At 38.5% G+C, this 16202-nt stretch overlaps 2 protein-coding genes across 2 annotated transcripts; one reads left to right on the top strand and one right to left on the bottom strand.

Moving 5' to 3' along the window:
• The first annotated feature begins 6038 nt into the window (after positions 1-6038).
• LOC137287151 (uncharacterized) lies at positions 6039-8329 on the top strand. The gene is made up of 5 exons (XM_067819315.1): positions 6039-6122; positions 6686-6839; positions 7297-7419; positions 8111-8170; positions 8290-8329. Exons 1-5 carry the CDS (start codon positions 6063-6065, stop codon positions 8298-8300), a joined length of 408 nt encoding a protein of 135 aa, XP_067675416.1. The 5' UTR covers positions 6039-6062; the 3' UTR covers positions 8301-8329.
• A 4618-nt stretch (positions 8330-12947) lies between these two features.
• On the bottom strand, positions 12948-16202 carry LOC137287147 (uncharacterized). The gene is made up of 5 exons (XM_067819310.1): positions 16107-16202; positions 14530-14686; positions 13945-14067; positions 13158-13217; positions 12948-13044 (listed from the first exon to the last, which is right to left on the bottom strand). The coding sequence occupies exons 1-5, from the start codon at positions 16200-16202 to the stop codon at positions 13034-13036; spliced, it is 447 nt and encodes a 148-aa protein (XP_067675411.1). The 3' UTR covers positions 12948-13033.

The raw sequence follows: 16202 nt of genomic DNA, 5'->3' as shown, positions 1-16202 counted from the left end.
GACAATTGAAGAAAACATCCACTGATGTATAGCATGAGAATAACAGTGGATTCCAGAAAATGTTAACACAACGATATTTTGGCCTGCATTGGGACAGTAAAAATTGATGTATCTATGACTGTGCTGCGTTCTTCTGCTATCGACCAGATGGACAGAAACTGCTCTTATCGTTTCATTCATGGTTTGTAGACTGAACAAATTGCGTGTGCAACGACACAGAGACACATTGTTGTATTTATAATTGTGAATGTATAACTTTCTTTGGCTACCGAATGGATAAACAGAAAATACTTTCATCATTTGATTCAGTACTTTGTGAAAATGGTGCAAGGCGGTCGGAAGCGGAGAATAACATCCGAAAACTTGAGACTATGAATTATTCGACACACACGGGGTTGTTTACATATACCATTTGCAAATTAATGCAACAGAAAAAATGGAAATGTCTTAATAAAGTTGTTGACGAGTACTTGTCTCCAAATTACTGTTTGGGCTTGAGGTTCCAAAGTGTTCAAAGACTGACTTACCTTCAAATGAATCTCGGTTTGAATGCCAAGGACGCAATGCTGAGTGGGTTATATAGAATGTTCATAATCACTTTTGCAGCTGAGGTGTTTAATGTAATGAATGGACATTATTTCTAATAGCACATCACGCCCTACAGTATGTGCCTAATCACCACTGTTTGGTTAATGGCATCAGGCTATCAATTAGTATACGTTAACGTGTCAACACATGGGATGGTGTCTTCCTATTTCACAAAAACCTTCATAATAATAGGCAAAAAATATTTTTGAGTGATAATTACGTATGTTCACACTGTTTAACTTTATCATCATAGAGAAGACTTAGTCACTATCTACAAATAGTTCAGCTCATATTAATAGTTTCCAATTTCTCTGATTCTACCTTTGCCATAAAAGGCGACTCAGCTTGTCGTAAGAGGCGACTAAAGGGATCGGGTGGTCAGGCTCGCTGACTTGGTTGACGCGTGTCATCGGTTCCCAATTGCGCAGATCGATGCTCATGTTGTTGATCACTGGATTGTCTGGTCGAGACTCGATTATTTACAGACCGCCGCCATATAGCTGTAATATTAAACTATATTAAGCTATAAAACTAAACTCACTCACTCACTCTGATTCTACCTCTTACATCTGCCAACATCCGGTTATATATTCTGTAGTCCTTCTTACTTCGATCTGAAGGTTTACGTTTGTTTTCATTTCATTAAATTCGAAACGCAATATAACAGAAAACACGATTTATTAAGCAAAATGTATCATAAATCATTAATTTACCACGGCATGAATATCAAACATGCTTCATCTTAATGTTTTGTACTGAATTTACCACATTATCAATGGTTCAAGGAAGATTGCTCTCTCCCACTGCCTCGTCCAGGCAAACTTTTGCCCACATTCGAAACTAATGTACGTTGAAATCAAATAAATCATTTCTCACAAATAAATGTTCAAGTGAGACGTAAGTGATTTAGAATGTATGAAATAATTCCTATGAAGAAAAACAATGCCAAACGCGCTGAACCGTGCCCGCGAAACGAGGCAGTGCACTCATTTCCTTAGTTGTTTCCTTTTGTGGAATGGTTCTCACAGTGTCTATGACGCCACAGGTTGAGATTATAGATAAGAGTTTATATGGTGATTGATTTACTACGTCTGCCGACATTTTACCATGTTAGGTCTACAGGACGATATAGTAGCTTCGGGATTTGGAAACATGGAGGAGTTCCGAAAATGCTGTGTAAATTTGTAGTAAGAGAATTCATGTTTGCAAAACGGAGCTCTGACTAAGTCGAAGTTACCTCTTTTCACGGATAAAGATATATTTTGTATGTTTTATGGGTTTACATCAAAAGACAACTATATCCCCATTAAAGATTTTCAAGAGGAGGAGGCAAATAAATATCCATGTTCTCATGGATTTCAACCACTCTTTCCTGAACATGACTTGGCTAGTTAGTGTTACTGCAAGTATCAACTAAGACAGTAAAGTACGTCCATCAAGAGAAAAATACAGAAGAAACACTTTGAATGTGTGTATTTTATGTGAATCAAACATTCGGGCATCCACCTGAAGACACTATCGACTATACCATCAACATACGTCTGACCAAATATCTGAGTGGTTTCCGTGAAAAGTATGATGAACTTGGGGCTTCTTTTTGTCTGTGTTGTTCATGCACTGTCAACGTTTGTCTCAGGATATTTGAATGAACTGAGGAGCATCGTTGACGACTTGCCTGCCTTGGAAGGAAGAATAAAACAATTAATGGTTTGGTTGTCAAAGAAGTAACACACATACATTTCTCACATTACCATGTTTAACCGCACCAATATTGTGAACAATCTCGCTGTGAACTGGAGCTATATTTCAACTCAGAAATCGTTCCAAGATGTGACGTTTGAAGATGAGGCAGTTCAACCTACATGATGCTTGACAATTATTTCCCATGGATGATTTAAAATGCTATTGATGAGACGATATGACGGACTTACTTTTGTTGTAAGATCTTCTGGTGGGTAGAGTCACTACTGTGCAGGGGTGTTCCTACTAAATCATACAGGTGCTAGTTGGCTTTGGAGGCATTTCACTGGATATTGCATGTATTGCAATACAGCCACAACATGAAGTGTGATTTAATTCAGATGAGTTCAATATGCAGTGACACTGGAAAGACTTTTGATTTCATGAAAGAAAATAACCTGCTTGCCACAACAATGAACTGTGAAAAATCTAAAATGTCCATGAAAATAAGACAGAAAGACCAAATCTTATGGCTATGTATCGCAATGCACAAAATGTAAGAAATGTAAATCTGTAAGATTTAGAAGTTTCTGGGAAGACCAGAAACCCCCCACGTGGTTCATTGTTAATGATCTTGTACCTTTTTGCAGTGCCATTCCAGGTCACAACGCTGTGAAAATGTTTAGTGTGTGTGAGAAAACTGTCTATAATCTATACCGTAATTTAAGGTCTCGGTCTCTTATTGATGATCCTGTGGTGGAAGCGGGTCAAAATATACGGGGGAGGAAGAGAAAATACAACATGGGTTCTAGTCAGGGTATGACAGACGTTCATTAGCAGACAAAGTAAACAAGTTCTTCTGTTTAAAGTACATTACAGAACAACTGAAACACTGTTGCCAATAATCACTACTCATGTAGAAGTTGGCACCAAAATTATTACCGATGAATTCACGTTATATACTTGTCTTCAACATGTCTTCAACATGAGAATGTTCAAACACAGGAATGGTTATGTGGATCCAAACTATGGGGCCCACACCAAGTCCATGGGGGGAAAGCTAAGTTCAAGACAACGATGTCCTAAAAGAACAGCTAGATGCTCATACTGGTGAGATTATGTTTAGATGGAACAACAAAGATGGCTCTCTGTTTACAATCATGCTTCGTTTGACCCGTCACGGCCGGGGATAGAAAAGGCCTTCAGCACCCCATGCTTGCCATAAAGCGACTATGCTTGTCGTAGAAGGATCGGGTGGTCAGGCTCGCTGACTTAGTTCACCCATGTCATCGTTCCCAATTGCTCAGATCAATGCTCATGCTGCTGATCACTGTTTTGTTTGGTTGGCCCAAACGCGATTATTTACAAACCGCCGCCATATAGCTGGAATATTGCTGAATGCGGCATAAAACTAAACTCACTCACCCACTCATGCTTCATCTTATTGCCAGATATTATTATTAGCATGACAACGCTGAAATGTTTCCATCAAATTCATGTGACCATAGGTGGCATCATTTCTTCTTAAAGTGTTTGTGTTGTTATGTTCATCATGGTTTCAACATTTCAAAAATATGCACCTGAAACTATGCATATATAATGTAGTGCCTGTCAACAGTTTTTTGAAGGAATGAATAAAATTTGATTTTTACTCTTCTGAATGTGTTATTTCTTTCTGAGAGTGATTCATTTTTGTAATACTTGAATGATAAGAAAAGTATATTTACATAGTTTTCAAATTCTTGGCCCACCTACAGAAATCTCTGAAGAAAACGACAAGTGGACCCATATATCTGTCCGCCGTAAGAACTTCTGTTTTCTGGATGAGTACCATGTATAATCACAGTATGCAGATTCTTCAAAAATGTGTTCCCATCCACACACTTACTCTATAGGGATTAAATTTCGCACATTTATGTTCACGTCAATGCACAGTTTTGTAGTTGATGTCGATGTAGTACTACTTGATATCCACCTATTAAATAAATCAAATGGCTCAGATGTCGTTTACTTCAACATCATGGGATACTCTTTGGATTCTATAACTAGAGTAGGATTACTAAGAGAGTACTTGATGGCAGCGTATAGTCCGTTTTCCATATTGAATTGTCTTGCAATTATAGCTGTGATATTCTGGTTATTTTATTGTCCTTCGCCGACAGGATGTTATGTTTTACCTTGCTTCATTATGTGATTATAAGGTGCGTTTAGTCACGATGACACTTTACAGTTTATATTTTTACGGTATGTCATGCAGACAATTCATAGTCACAGTGTCCCATTTATGATATATTTACCATGACTAAAATGTCAGTCCTGAATTATCTGGATATTTTGTATGGAATTCCTGGTCCAGTTACGTGTAACATGTATATTTCAAATACTCAAGGCTAGAGTCACTCTGGGTCATAGCAACCTCTACCTCAATCACGTTTTGCTGTCAACACATCTGTCAGAGGTGTTAGAGGTGCGAGGTGTCGAAAGTTGACGGTGTTATCCGCACGGAAGTCACACATCAATACCAAATATGCTGTCCATCAGGATATTACATCAATATCATCTGGTCTGTTAATTAACTGATAACATCAGATGCCTCTCAAATGAATAACGCAGTAGTGAGTGAGTTGGATTTAACGCCACCTTTCGCAATATTCAGCTTTAGAATCAATACTCTTCTGTTTTGCTGCATAATGTCGTTACAAAAATGTTAACATTGAAACATAGTTGTAGGGATGATCACAAGTTCTGAAACAATATAAGAAACAAACTGATTTCCCTTTTTCCAAATAATATGATACATAGGACAAAACTTTTATTCAACCTGTTTATAGCATGGCAACAAAGCTCCAGTGCAATTTGTTTCGTTTTGTATACAACTAACTCTGTATTCAACACGAATCAGCCTGAACACTGAAGCACTGAAGTTTAAAATGCCAGTTGGCAACTGACCTTTTTATAATTGATAGTTAGCCACTCACCTGACGTATTAAGAGAGAGAGACATTCTGTGACTTTAGATCACCTGTCAGAGATCATCAAGCAGACAGTAAAGATGACATCTAATGAGTGACTGATCATTCCGTTCCACTCCGCTATCAAACCCTGACACACCCCTGACTGGATGAAGAAAAAGCTGAACCCGAGTGATGGCTGGATGACAAAACGTGATTAAAGTAGAAGTTGACATGACCCAGAGTGTCTGTAGAATTTAGTATTTGAAACATCTGTTAAAGGTAACAGAAAAACTGATATATTACCAACAACCCATCCCGATACTTCAAGGTTGATATTTGGGTCGTGGTATATTAACGATTACTCAAACATTATGTTTAATGAATTGACTGTTTTCCGTTGTTTAGCAATTGCCTGTTTTCTCTTCAATGTATAGGGAAAATATATGCAAAATACAATTCGGAGAGTAATATGTGGCGATTAGATAACAGTATGTTGACGGATGTGAAGGTACATTTGTTGATTCAGAGGACTGCAACTCCTGATATCATCTGAACAGTACAGACATATTTCATAAAAAGCTACATGGTTTAAGAATCGGAATATATTCAATTTTCATTCAGAAACAATTAGTCTTCTGCGTTTTACAGTAAGATTTATTGTAAATTAGGAAAGTACCACCCTTTGTGTTGACATGAAGATAAATAACTTATACTAAGTGATAGTTTCATGTGATTATTTGAACAGTGCTCATTAGTCACATCTGCCGCATCTAAAGTGGTGTTAAAAATATTCTCATCACGTTTCACATAAAACACCTCAGCTGAGATAGTGATCAGGTACATGCTATATAACCCACTCAGCATTGAGTCCCTGGTATCCAAAGTCGAGAATCCCTTGAAGGTATGTTAGTCTTTAGACACTTTGAAAGCTCAAGCTCAAACAGTACTTTGGACACATGTGCTCGTCAATGACATTTTTTCATTCATGATTTTTCTGTTGCACTAAGTTACGCGTGTTATACGTAAACAGTCCTGCGTGTTTCTAGTATTTCTATTTCTAATTCTAATTTCCAGGTTTGGAAATATTTATTCGAGATGCATTATTTGCATTATTTTCGTCCTTGACATTGACAATATCAAAGGCAAGCATCATTCTTTGTGTAGATCAACTCTCAGTTTTGGAGTGATTGTGCCGTTTCATTGGTAATTCTTGGATTCAAATTACTACACTGTCACCGAAGTGACAATAAATATTTTCTTCTCACACCTGCCCTCGCAAAAGTACGCAAATGTCGAATCATAAGAGTAGTTGTTGTTTTTTGTCTGTCCATGTGTTTGGTAGAAGGAGATCATAATACAGTCATAGATAAAGCAATACATGTATGTTGAGTGCCATGTAAAGATCATCGTTCAAGCAGTTTGTTGAGCCCAATGTTATTGTGGATGTTTGCTTCAATTGTTTAGATGAAGCTGCTCGTGGTATTATTTTTTGTGGCTATGATTGTACTCCCAACGGAGGGGCTTTTCCGTCGACGACGCAGATGGATCCGTATCAGAGCCGGTAAAGTTCTCACTGGTCTTGGCGTTGCTGCCAAGCTGGGTCTGATAGGAAAGAGAGGTGAGACGACGGCAATTAATGTTGACAACAATCTGATCTGAAACTGAAAATGTGAATGTGAAAGCTGACACGGTGACACTGTCAAGTCAAAGAAAAGACAGTGGTGATTACTTTTTTAGCATCTGCATTTACTGTCATGAACTAACTACGGGAGTGCAGAAAGAGATTGTGCTTTACCAGCACCTACATTGTTTTGATTCCTAAACTTGATGGTTGTACATATTATATACTTGAACAGTGAGAATATGGCAAAACATGACATCAACGTTTTACATCAAACAATATGTTACTTTTTAAAAAAAATAACAAAAACAATTCATTCCATAAACAACAAACACCATACCATTATTTCATGTAGGGGAGTGAGTATGTATAAGAATGAAAAGTGTTTATGTTAACAAAACACATTGTTCAGTCGGTGAACTTTTAAATATGTAAACTGTCATATATGTCTCAGATGTACAAGATGACCTTGCCCCTGCTGATCTGAATGAGGATGGGAACATTGACCAATCAGAAGCTGAGAATCTCTTCGACGAGCGTGATGCAGAAGAAATCCTGAAAATGGCTGACATGGACGGTAAGTATGAAGTTACAGACGTGGTGACACGTCTTGTTATGCAAGACATGCTTCGTCTGTTTCAGACCGTACTATTTCTTGTACGAGAACCTGGGTAAAATGAATTTGAGAATTTGGAAATCTGATGTGGCAGAGTTGTGAGTTGGAATATGACCCAATGTCCTGGATACATCCCGCATTTTAATCATCTAAAAACGTACGACTGCACAATAACGTGCGCAACTATAGTGAAAGTTATGATATCTCGCTATCTAGAGTACTACTTTTACAACCCTTTTATACCCGTTACTATCTTCTGTAAAGTTACTTTAACGAATATGGTTAGGGTTACTGTTGGAGTTAGGTTAGGCAAGGGTTAGTGTCAGAGTTAGGGTTAGGGCTAGGCTGAAGTTAGGTAACTTCCCACGCTCATTCGCTCCATCCCCAGAATTCCCCCTTTTCAAAGATACATATACGTGACAACTGTCATTGTTAATATCTTTGGTTAGTTTTACTAACCGGACGTCGACCCAGTTAATCTGATATTTATGGTGATTTAATTTTATTTTGAGGCTTCCTCTTTTGCGCAATTTATATCTCGGGATTCGAAGTGACACTAAAGAATATGACTGGTCCGTATTCTGTAACTGTACCGTCTTCCTCTTTCATAGGCAGTACTAATAATCTAATGTTTCCTCGTTGAACGTTTCAGGTGATTCAGTAGTCAGTCATGATGAGTTTATCCGAGGACTGAAACAACTTTTCTCCCACGGTGAGTGACATCACTTATTATTTCATTCTATGTCATGCCACCTCAAATGGCGTGGTTTCTTTCTCGTGATGATCAGTATGAAAAGAGCACATCTTTACCCGTGGATCTGTCTGTTTCAGATGCTGAATAGATGTTTGGAAATAAATATTTGCAAAATGATGTCGTGTGTATCATCCGTACGTCTGTTCATTCCAAGTAACATATGTGTATATATAGTACGATTAAGAAGAATACGTGGTTTAAACTGACCTCGAATGATTGAATGTAATTCAACTTTAATCTTTACAAGTTTTAAAAAAACAAAACAACTTTACTCCGAACCGAAGCTCTAAATTGAGACAGCACATTTTATTCTGGGTCAGTTGCAACCGAATTTCACGTTATAAAAGTTCCGAATGTCTTTGAACATGTTTAGCGAAGTTCAAGTGCGTGAAGGCGTTCGTTCCCAGTTGTTGTCTTCAATATCTGTTCTGGTCACCATGAGTCCCCAAATACCGCCTTATTTGAATAAAAATCGACTTGGTGAAATTCTGTCACATGCAATGTAAGCAATGTCACCTACGCTTCGAGGTCACCCCCTCAAATGCACGATGGAGGCTGCAGTATGGGTGATTTGGAAGACCATGGTAGCACTTGTCATTCTGAATGTGCAAGCCTCTGCACCGAGTAGCGATTATATTGCACTGAATTCTTCCCACATCATGATATTCTCACCACCTTAACAGACCTGAGTCCCGTTGTAAGAATCAATCCTAGCGTTAGGTTTGTGTTAAGGTACGGCACCTTAACCCTAAGAACGGCACCCAGGCATCACAGTTCTGGGCAAAGCGTTCGTTTCAACGTTGATCGACCCATACTCTTCATAAACAGCGATTCGTCACTGAACCATACCCGTTGCCAAATTGTATACTGGACAAATCAAGTTAGGGATACTGGTATTTTTATGACTGACATTTCGTCAGTATGTCAATGAACAACTATATCATTATTCATAATTTCAAAATTTACAAATATCCCTAATTATTTTTCTCCAGTATAGATTCTAGAATTGAACGTCATTGCACAAATGGGCGTCATTGCACGTCGATATAGTCGTCGCAAAACAGAGCCAACATAGACACCAGTGCGGCTTCTTGTAAAAACATAGGAAAGATTTACACTGACACTCGATACAGGCACTACACGTAAAGTTGCATTTGCAGTTCAATATCCAGATGTACGTACGATATTATATGATGCTTGAAAGTTGTAGCAATTTGCAGTATCTTCAGTCTCAACAAGTATAATTATCAGATGCCTCTTTAATATGTGATTATCTACATTGGTAATATAACATGTTATTAAAAAATGATACCCCAAAAGTAAAACGCATATGTGTATTTTCACGAACTTAATCTGCTAACTGCTGGAATTAGTTGCCAAATTTTATACAATGTCCTTTGATATTGTCCTCAGTGTGTGTTGTGGCAACCACGACACACCTCCCAACCCCCTCCCCAACACACACACACCCTACATATCACATAAAAAAGTGCTGTGTCAGCAAAACATATTCCAATATATAATATATTTGGCAGAACTACAATAGTGTTCAAAGCTTATCCACTCTTGAGTTTGAATACTTAAGGCTAATTCGATATTCTACTTCTTTTATCTGAAACTACTTTGTCCGAATTCTGAATTTGTTTTCCATTCCGCAGCATTGGCTAAAGGTGGTTTACACCTATGTATGATAAATCTGTTAAGTCTAAAATTACGTGACATGATAGCTTTCTTTGCCGTTGTTGGTCAAATTACACATTCTTACTTGAGGGAGCCTAAGGAATACATATTTTAATGTAAAAACAGTTAAGGATCGCTTTACCTCTGCTAATTCTCATTGAATCATTATTTCATAAAGAAAATCGATTTCATTGATGAAGTTTGATTAATATGTTTTGTAGATAGGCAATTTTTAGTGATTGGTTAATGAGATTGTTAGTGTTTGTGCCGCCAAAGGGGGATGAAGCATTCCAAACTTAGTGTCCTGCTGAGAGAGCACGTAAGTCCCAAAGCATTCAAAGTCAGTTAAAACCACATATTCCTTTTAGTAGTATGTATGTTTTCTTTAATTGTGACTAAATGTTTCTACAGTCTCTTGGTTGAAGGAATGGTTTACATCCAACCAGGGTCCTTGGTGGTACCAAATCTACTCTAAGTCCCTATGGTCCCTGGTAGGGTGATATACTTTCAGTTATTGGCGATCTACAGCACGTTTCATAATATATCGTCCTATAGTTAAACTGCTGAATTACTAGTTTTAAGGATCTGGGACAATCTAATTGTTTTAATGTCCCTCGTTGACATTATTCAGACCACATTATTCTTTTTTTAGAAGGTCAAATATTCTGCAACAGAAACTTCAAGAAGATATGGTCATCAACATCCCCTGTCACAGTCTTCTGTTCCTACTTTGACGAACAAATAGCGATAGTACCACACTGTGCAACGTGATGCTAATTGTGCCATCTTAGGACGGTGTGGCCATATTCTCTCGAGGTCATTTGTAACGCCAGTGCAGATGGATTGAAGGATGGACGGATTGTTGAAACCGTTACAAAGTAGGCAAAAATTAGCCAAATGCAGCACGTATATGTTCTGTACAATCATAATGCGCATGTAAAGAATAAACGTGGGTTTTGTGTGTGTGTATATATATATATATATATATATATACAGAGTACAGAGTACATGTACAGAGTGCTGATAGCTTGTTTTGTATTTCATCACGAACAGATAAATATGCAGTTATATAGTCATATGTGCTCATGATCCATGATGCATGATTTCCTTCACCGTTATGTAGCCTTATCATACACGAACGTTAAGGATCCCTTTCTTATTACAGTGATCACTCAGGAGAAAGAGATGACCTGTCTGATAAACGGAATAAAGCCAGAAGTGCATGCATCAGATTCTCTGAAGGAACAGTTTAAGTGATGAAAACGTTGTGTATGACTTTGGAGTTTGTTCCTTGTGTTGGAGGGATTGACAAGTAAACTGATAAATTAGAATATAAACACTAAATATAAATCCCACTCCTCGGATGAACTCGGAGTCACCTGCCATGTGGAGACAATGACTTCTGTATAATAAGATCAGGAAAATTGGATACCTCTTCAGTCTTAGAGCAGTTACCAAGGCACCTCAAGAACCCTGTCCTACTGATCAAGAAAGCTCCGTGTTTACAGGATATTGTTTTATGCAAACATGTGATTCTCTATTGCACTTCCTGTCTGTGTTTCTTTTTCAGGGACCCGTGGAGGTCCCGGGGTAGAATAGGCCTTCAGCAACCCATGCTTGCCATAAAAGGCGACTCAGCTTGTCGTGAGAGGCGACTAACGGGATCGGGTGGTCAGACTCGCTGACTTGGTTGACACATGTCATCGTTCCCAATTGCGCAGATAGATGCTCGTGTTGTTGATCACTGGATTGTCTGGTCCAGACTCGATTATTTACAGACCGCCGCCATATAGCTGTAATATTGCTGAGTGCGGCGTAAAACTAAACTCGCTCACTCACTCACTTCTTTTTTAGGATAGTTTCTGCATCGAACAGATTGTCTGTTTCTGATTTGTCTATGCTTCCCTCAAGTCAGCAGAGGGTAGGCCATCTTGTACTTTTGGCCATGTAAGCAGTTCTTATCAAAGAATGGAGGACTTTCACAACTGAATGTGAGACTGTGTACAAGCTTTCTCTGTGTACAAATAACATAGCATATCCGATCCAAATGCATGAGTGGGTGAATAAATACTTCTTGTGGGTTTATATGTTGTTTTACGCTGCAGTGTGCAATATTCCAAGTACATAAACGAGCCTGTCCCTGACAACCAGTGGCTAGCCGTTTACCATGGGTACATACATATATAGGCAAGATTAACCAATAAAGCTGTGTTTCATAATGATTCATTACACAGGTTGATGATGAAGCTAGGGTGATACAAAAGATAACCGTGAAGCTCCGGGTTAAAATTGGCAACCCATGCTCGTCGTATGAGGTGACTACCAGGATCAGGTGGTCAGGCTCGCTGACTTGGTTGACACATGTCGTCGTATACCTTTTGTGCAGATCGATGGTCATGTTGTTAATCACTGGATTATCTGGACCAGATTGGGTTATTTAGAGACCGCCTCCAGAAACCTGGAATATTACTGACTGCTGCGTAGAACTAAACTCAATTAATTAGTAGAACATAAGAGTCTGCACTTGATGCAGATTGCTTATGGGTATTCATAATGTATCTACTGAGAATGGAATACAGATTTATCATACTCTCCAAATGCAACGTTATAGCGTCATTTGATACATGAAATATTTCATGGTACCAGTTCTTAAAGAACGTTCATCTTTGAACCCTGGCGTTCACATCATGATGGAGTCAAATACGTTGTCTTATCAGCCAAGAAAGTGTATGAGGTCCCTGAACAATCAAGTTTAGACTATGAACTTGACCATAATGATTTAGATTATGGGCATCGATCTGGGATGGGATGGAATGGAATGACATGTATGAACCGGGTCAGTGAGGCTAAAACACCCGATCCAAGTAAATTGCCAGGTTACTGAAAATCAATTCTAATCCATATCTTCAAAAGGTGTAGAAGGAAGTGGTAGTCATAACAATATTAGAGAAATGCCACGATACATAGTAAACATATACGGTCTTCATGGATTGTGAATATCCAATGATGTAAACTGTTCGTGGATGTTAGAACAGTTGACAACAATTTCAAAGAATTTTTGTTCTGCAGTGATTTATTTACAACAATCCGTCTAGAAATTGGAAATACTGTCTCGTCTTTCTCTTCTTGTGTCGAGAGTATCTAATCAGCATCTGAAACAAACAAATCATTCATTGATTAAGAGAAAAGTGTACGTATATTATCATTAAACAGATAGTGTTATCTTGGGATTAGTTTAGAAAAAAAGATATATGACAACACCCACCCTGAGAGAAAAGGTCTTCCACTCCTCGGATGAACTCATCATGACTGACAACTGAATTGCCTGAAACACATGAAGAGGAAATAATGTGTATTCGAAGATGTTTTGGTGAAGGATCAAAGATGTTTTGCATTAGGTCACAATATGTTGGCGTCACTTTGTCATTCTAGTCTGCCAGTTGTCATCGTTCTTTAGTTTTCTTCCGAGGGACAAAGTGTCTCAGTTCGACTCACAATTTACAGACGCGGTAACATTCGCAGTGTTTACATTCCCACAATGCAATCGTGGAATGTCACTTGACTAGTCAGCTTCATCTGGGTGTAGTGATATGAACTTACGTCGGCAGTTAAAATGCAGCGTTCATATTTCCCCATGTGGTTACTGTTAATCTCAGATGTTATTGAAATAATTGAGAGACCATATTCAATCTGAACGTAAACCGTCATCAATCTGTTTATCATTTGGGTCTTTATAATAAAGCACTCAATTATAACATGAAAGCACTCGGACTGTATTTCTATATGAAATAAAAACAACAATATGCATACGACATTGTACCCTCTGCTAAAGCCTGGCAAGCTCGGTTATGTAACAAAGCAGTATAATAACAAAAACATACTCGAAAAGTAAGACTCATTATGTCACCAAGATGTTTTTAGAAAATGAAAAGATTCTTCTTGGACATATCATTTTTTGTCGTCCTGAACTTCTCATACATAGGGGGCGTTCAAATCTGAATCCCAGTATTTATGGCAATATTAGAAGTAAGCATCTATTAATTTGTACCTACCGTCCATGTCAGCCACTTGCAGGATTTGTTCTGCATCACGTTTGTCGAAGAGAGTCTCTGCTTCTGATTGGTCAACGTTCCCATCCTCATTCAGATCAGCAGAGGCAAGGTCATCTAGTACATCTGGTAAAATATGTCAAGAATTCCAAGAATCACGACTTCATTTGCGTCATCATCATTGATAACAAATGCAGTTCTCCCACAGGAAGCCTCACTAACTTGATTCACATCGCTTTGATTTGTAACAGTTTCATATCTCACAATTTATTGGATCAACCGATCTCTGGTCAGTGTTACATGTGGTCACTCGTTGCACATACGGGCGATACTGGGTGCACACGGGTGGTACATCCGCGTGGTATGCAGAGATGATTCCTAAATATGTTGTAAATGTTGTAACTTTGATGAAACTATATTTGACCAAATGTTGCTTGATGCCTTTGAAGGAACCTTCCTCTAAACGCTCCACCGGTCATACATCGGCTATCAGTACGTTTCCACGTAGCTTACGATTGTTCCCCGAAATACAATGCATTTGGAAAAGGAATCTAGATCGGATAGTTCCTATCATTTCCATCGCCTTACCTCTCTTTCCTATCAGACCCAATCTTGAAGCAACGGCAAGACCAGTGAGAACCCTCCTGCCTCTGACACGGAGCCATCTTCGCCGACGACGACGACGCCACCCATCAGTGGGGAGTACAATCAAAGCCATCAGGAGGAATACAACGAGCAGTCTCATCTGGAATCAGAAAAAGGGATCATTTGGGCATAGTAATTACTGTTCTTAATATCGAATATGAGTTTGTGTGCTTTATGCCTACAACATTTCAGTTATAGATACATACTGTCAGAAAGCCAGCGCACATCTGTCTTAAATGAAGAAATACTAAATTTTACAGACTACTTCCAAGAAAATCGCATCTTAACACTTGTTGTCACAGTATTTAAGAAACTGCTTTCGAAGCCTCATTCAGAATTTGACATTTACTTTACCCCCTTTAAAAGCTCACTCTGACTCTTTTTCGTACAGATATTTACGGATACCGAACTACACTTGAAACAACGCCAGTACAGCTGGATTTCTGCACAACAAACGGGGAACACCAACATGACCGGCCTCATGAGGTCCTATTAGAGACGCATCTGGCTATGCTAAACAATGAAGAAGAAGTTGACATCTATAAAATTTTGTCTTATACTTCAATACCAAAATCTGCTGAGTGATCACTTTAAGTGTCTTTTATCAGCATCAACATCAAAGAGAGTAATATCTAAAATGAATATAGAATCTATATCTTTGTGGCCTGTAGTATGTTTACAATTTACAAACATTCATGATAATTGTTATCTTCAAGTAACTTTGGATAGATATAAATGGCTATGGATTTTGTAGGGAAAGGACACATGTTCTTTGCCAAATGATATATTCCATTATGCGATTGGGTCGTTATAAATGATGCGTTTGTGTTATAGGACTGTAATTTAGAACTGCCAAAGATGCTGTGATTGAGTAAAAACTTCGTAATGCCGCATCGGAGACAGCTCAACAGATACACAGACCAACAATTGTTCTATATCCCCGTCAGCAAGAAATTTTGTGGGCACACAACCTCATGCTTCTTTGCTCAGTAGAAACATTGACGAACTCCTCTCCTTCAAACACTGTGTAGATGCGGTGGGGTAGACTACTGGTTAAGCGTTGGCTCGTCAAGCCGAAGGTTCGGGTTCAATTCTGCACATGGGTACAGTATGGGAAACCCATTTGCGATGTCCCCCACCGTGATATTGTTGGAATATTGCTAAACGTGGAGTAAAACTGAACTCACTCAAACACAGCGTGTATTTCAAGTGCCCTGAAGCCAACTAAGATATCTCAGTTGTATTTCATTACATATATTTCTTAGCATCGGTATTTCTATGAGATTCATGTTCACATTGAGAACGTGGAGATTTTGGCATATCAAGATAAACAGATGCTCATATTAGGGGATGGGTGAATATGAAAACTTTTTTATGGTTGAGATGGATTTTGAATGGGAAACGAATTATGGGACACACGTTCAAAATATCCCTTTATCAAAGTATCTTCAGGAACGAGATGGCACGTTTATGAAGTGAAATGAAATGAATTCTTCTAAAATGTTTACTCATTGACTTACCTTGACTGGTCTCTCGAAGTCGGGTGTTTGGGCCTTGAGGCTTGCTGGGTTATATAGACGGTGTATGGTGTCTATCACACATGAGGTGTTTGGCAT

Source organism: Haliotis asinina, chromosome 6 (assembly GCF_037392515.1).
Source record: "Haliotis asinina isolate JCU_RB_2024 chromosome 6, JCU_Hal_asi_v2, whole genome shotgun sequence".
NCBI lineage: Eukaryota > Metazoa > Mollusca > Gastropoda > Lepetellida > Haliotidae > Haliotis > Haliotis asinina.
The sequence above is the reverse complement of the archived record's forward strand: the minus strand, read 5'-3'. Positions and strand labels throughout refer to the sequence as shown.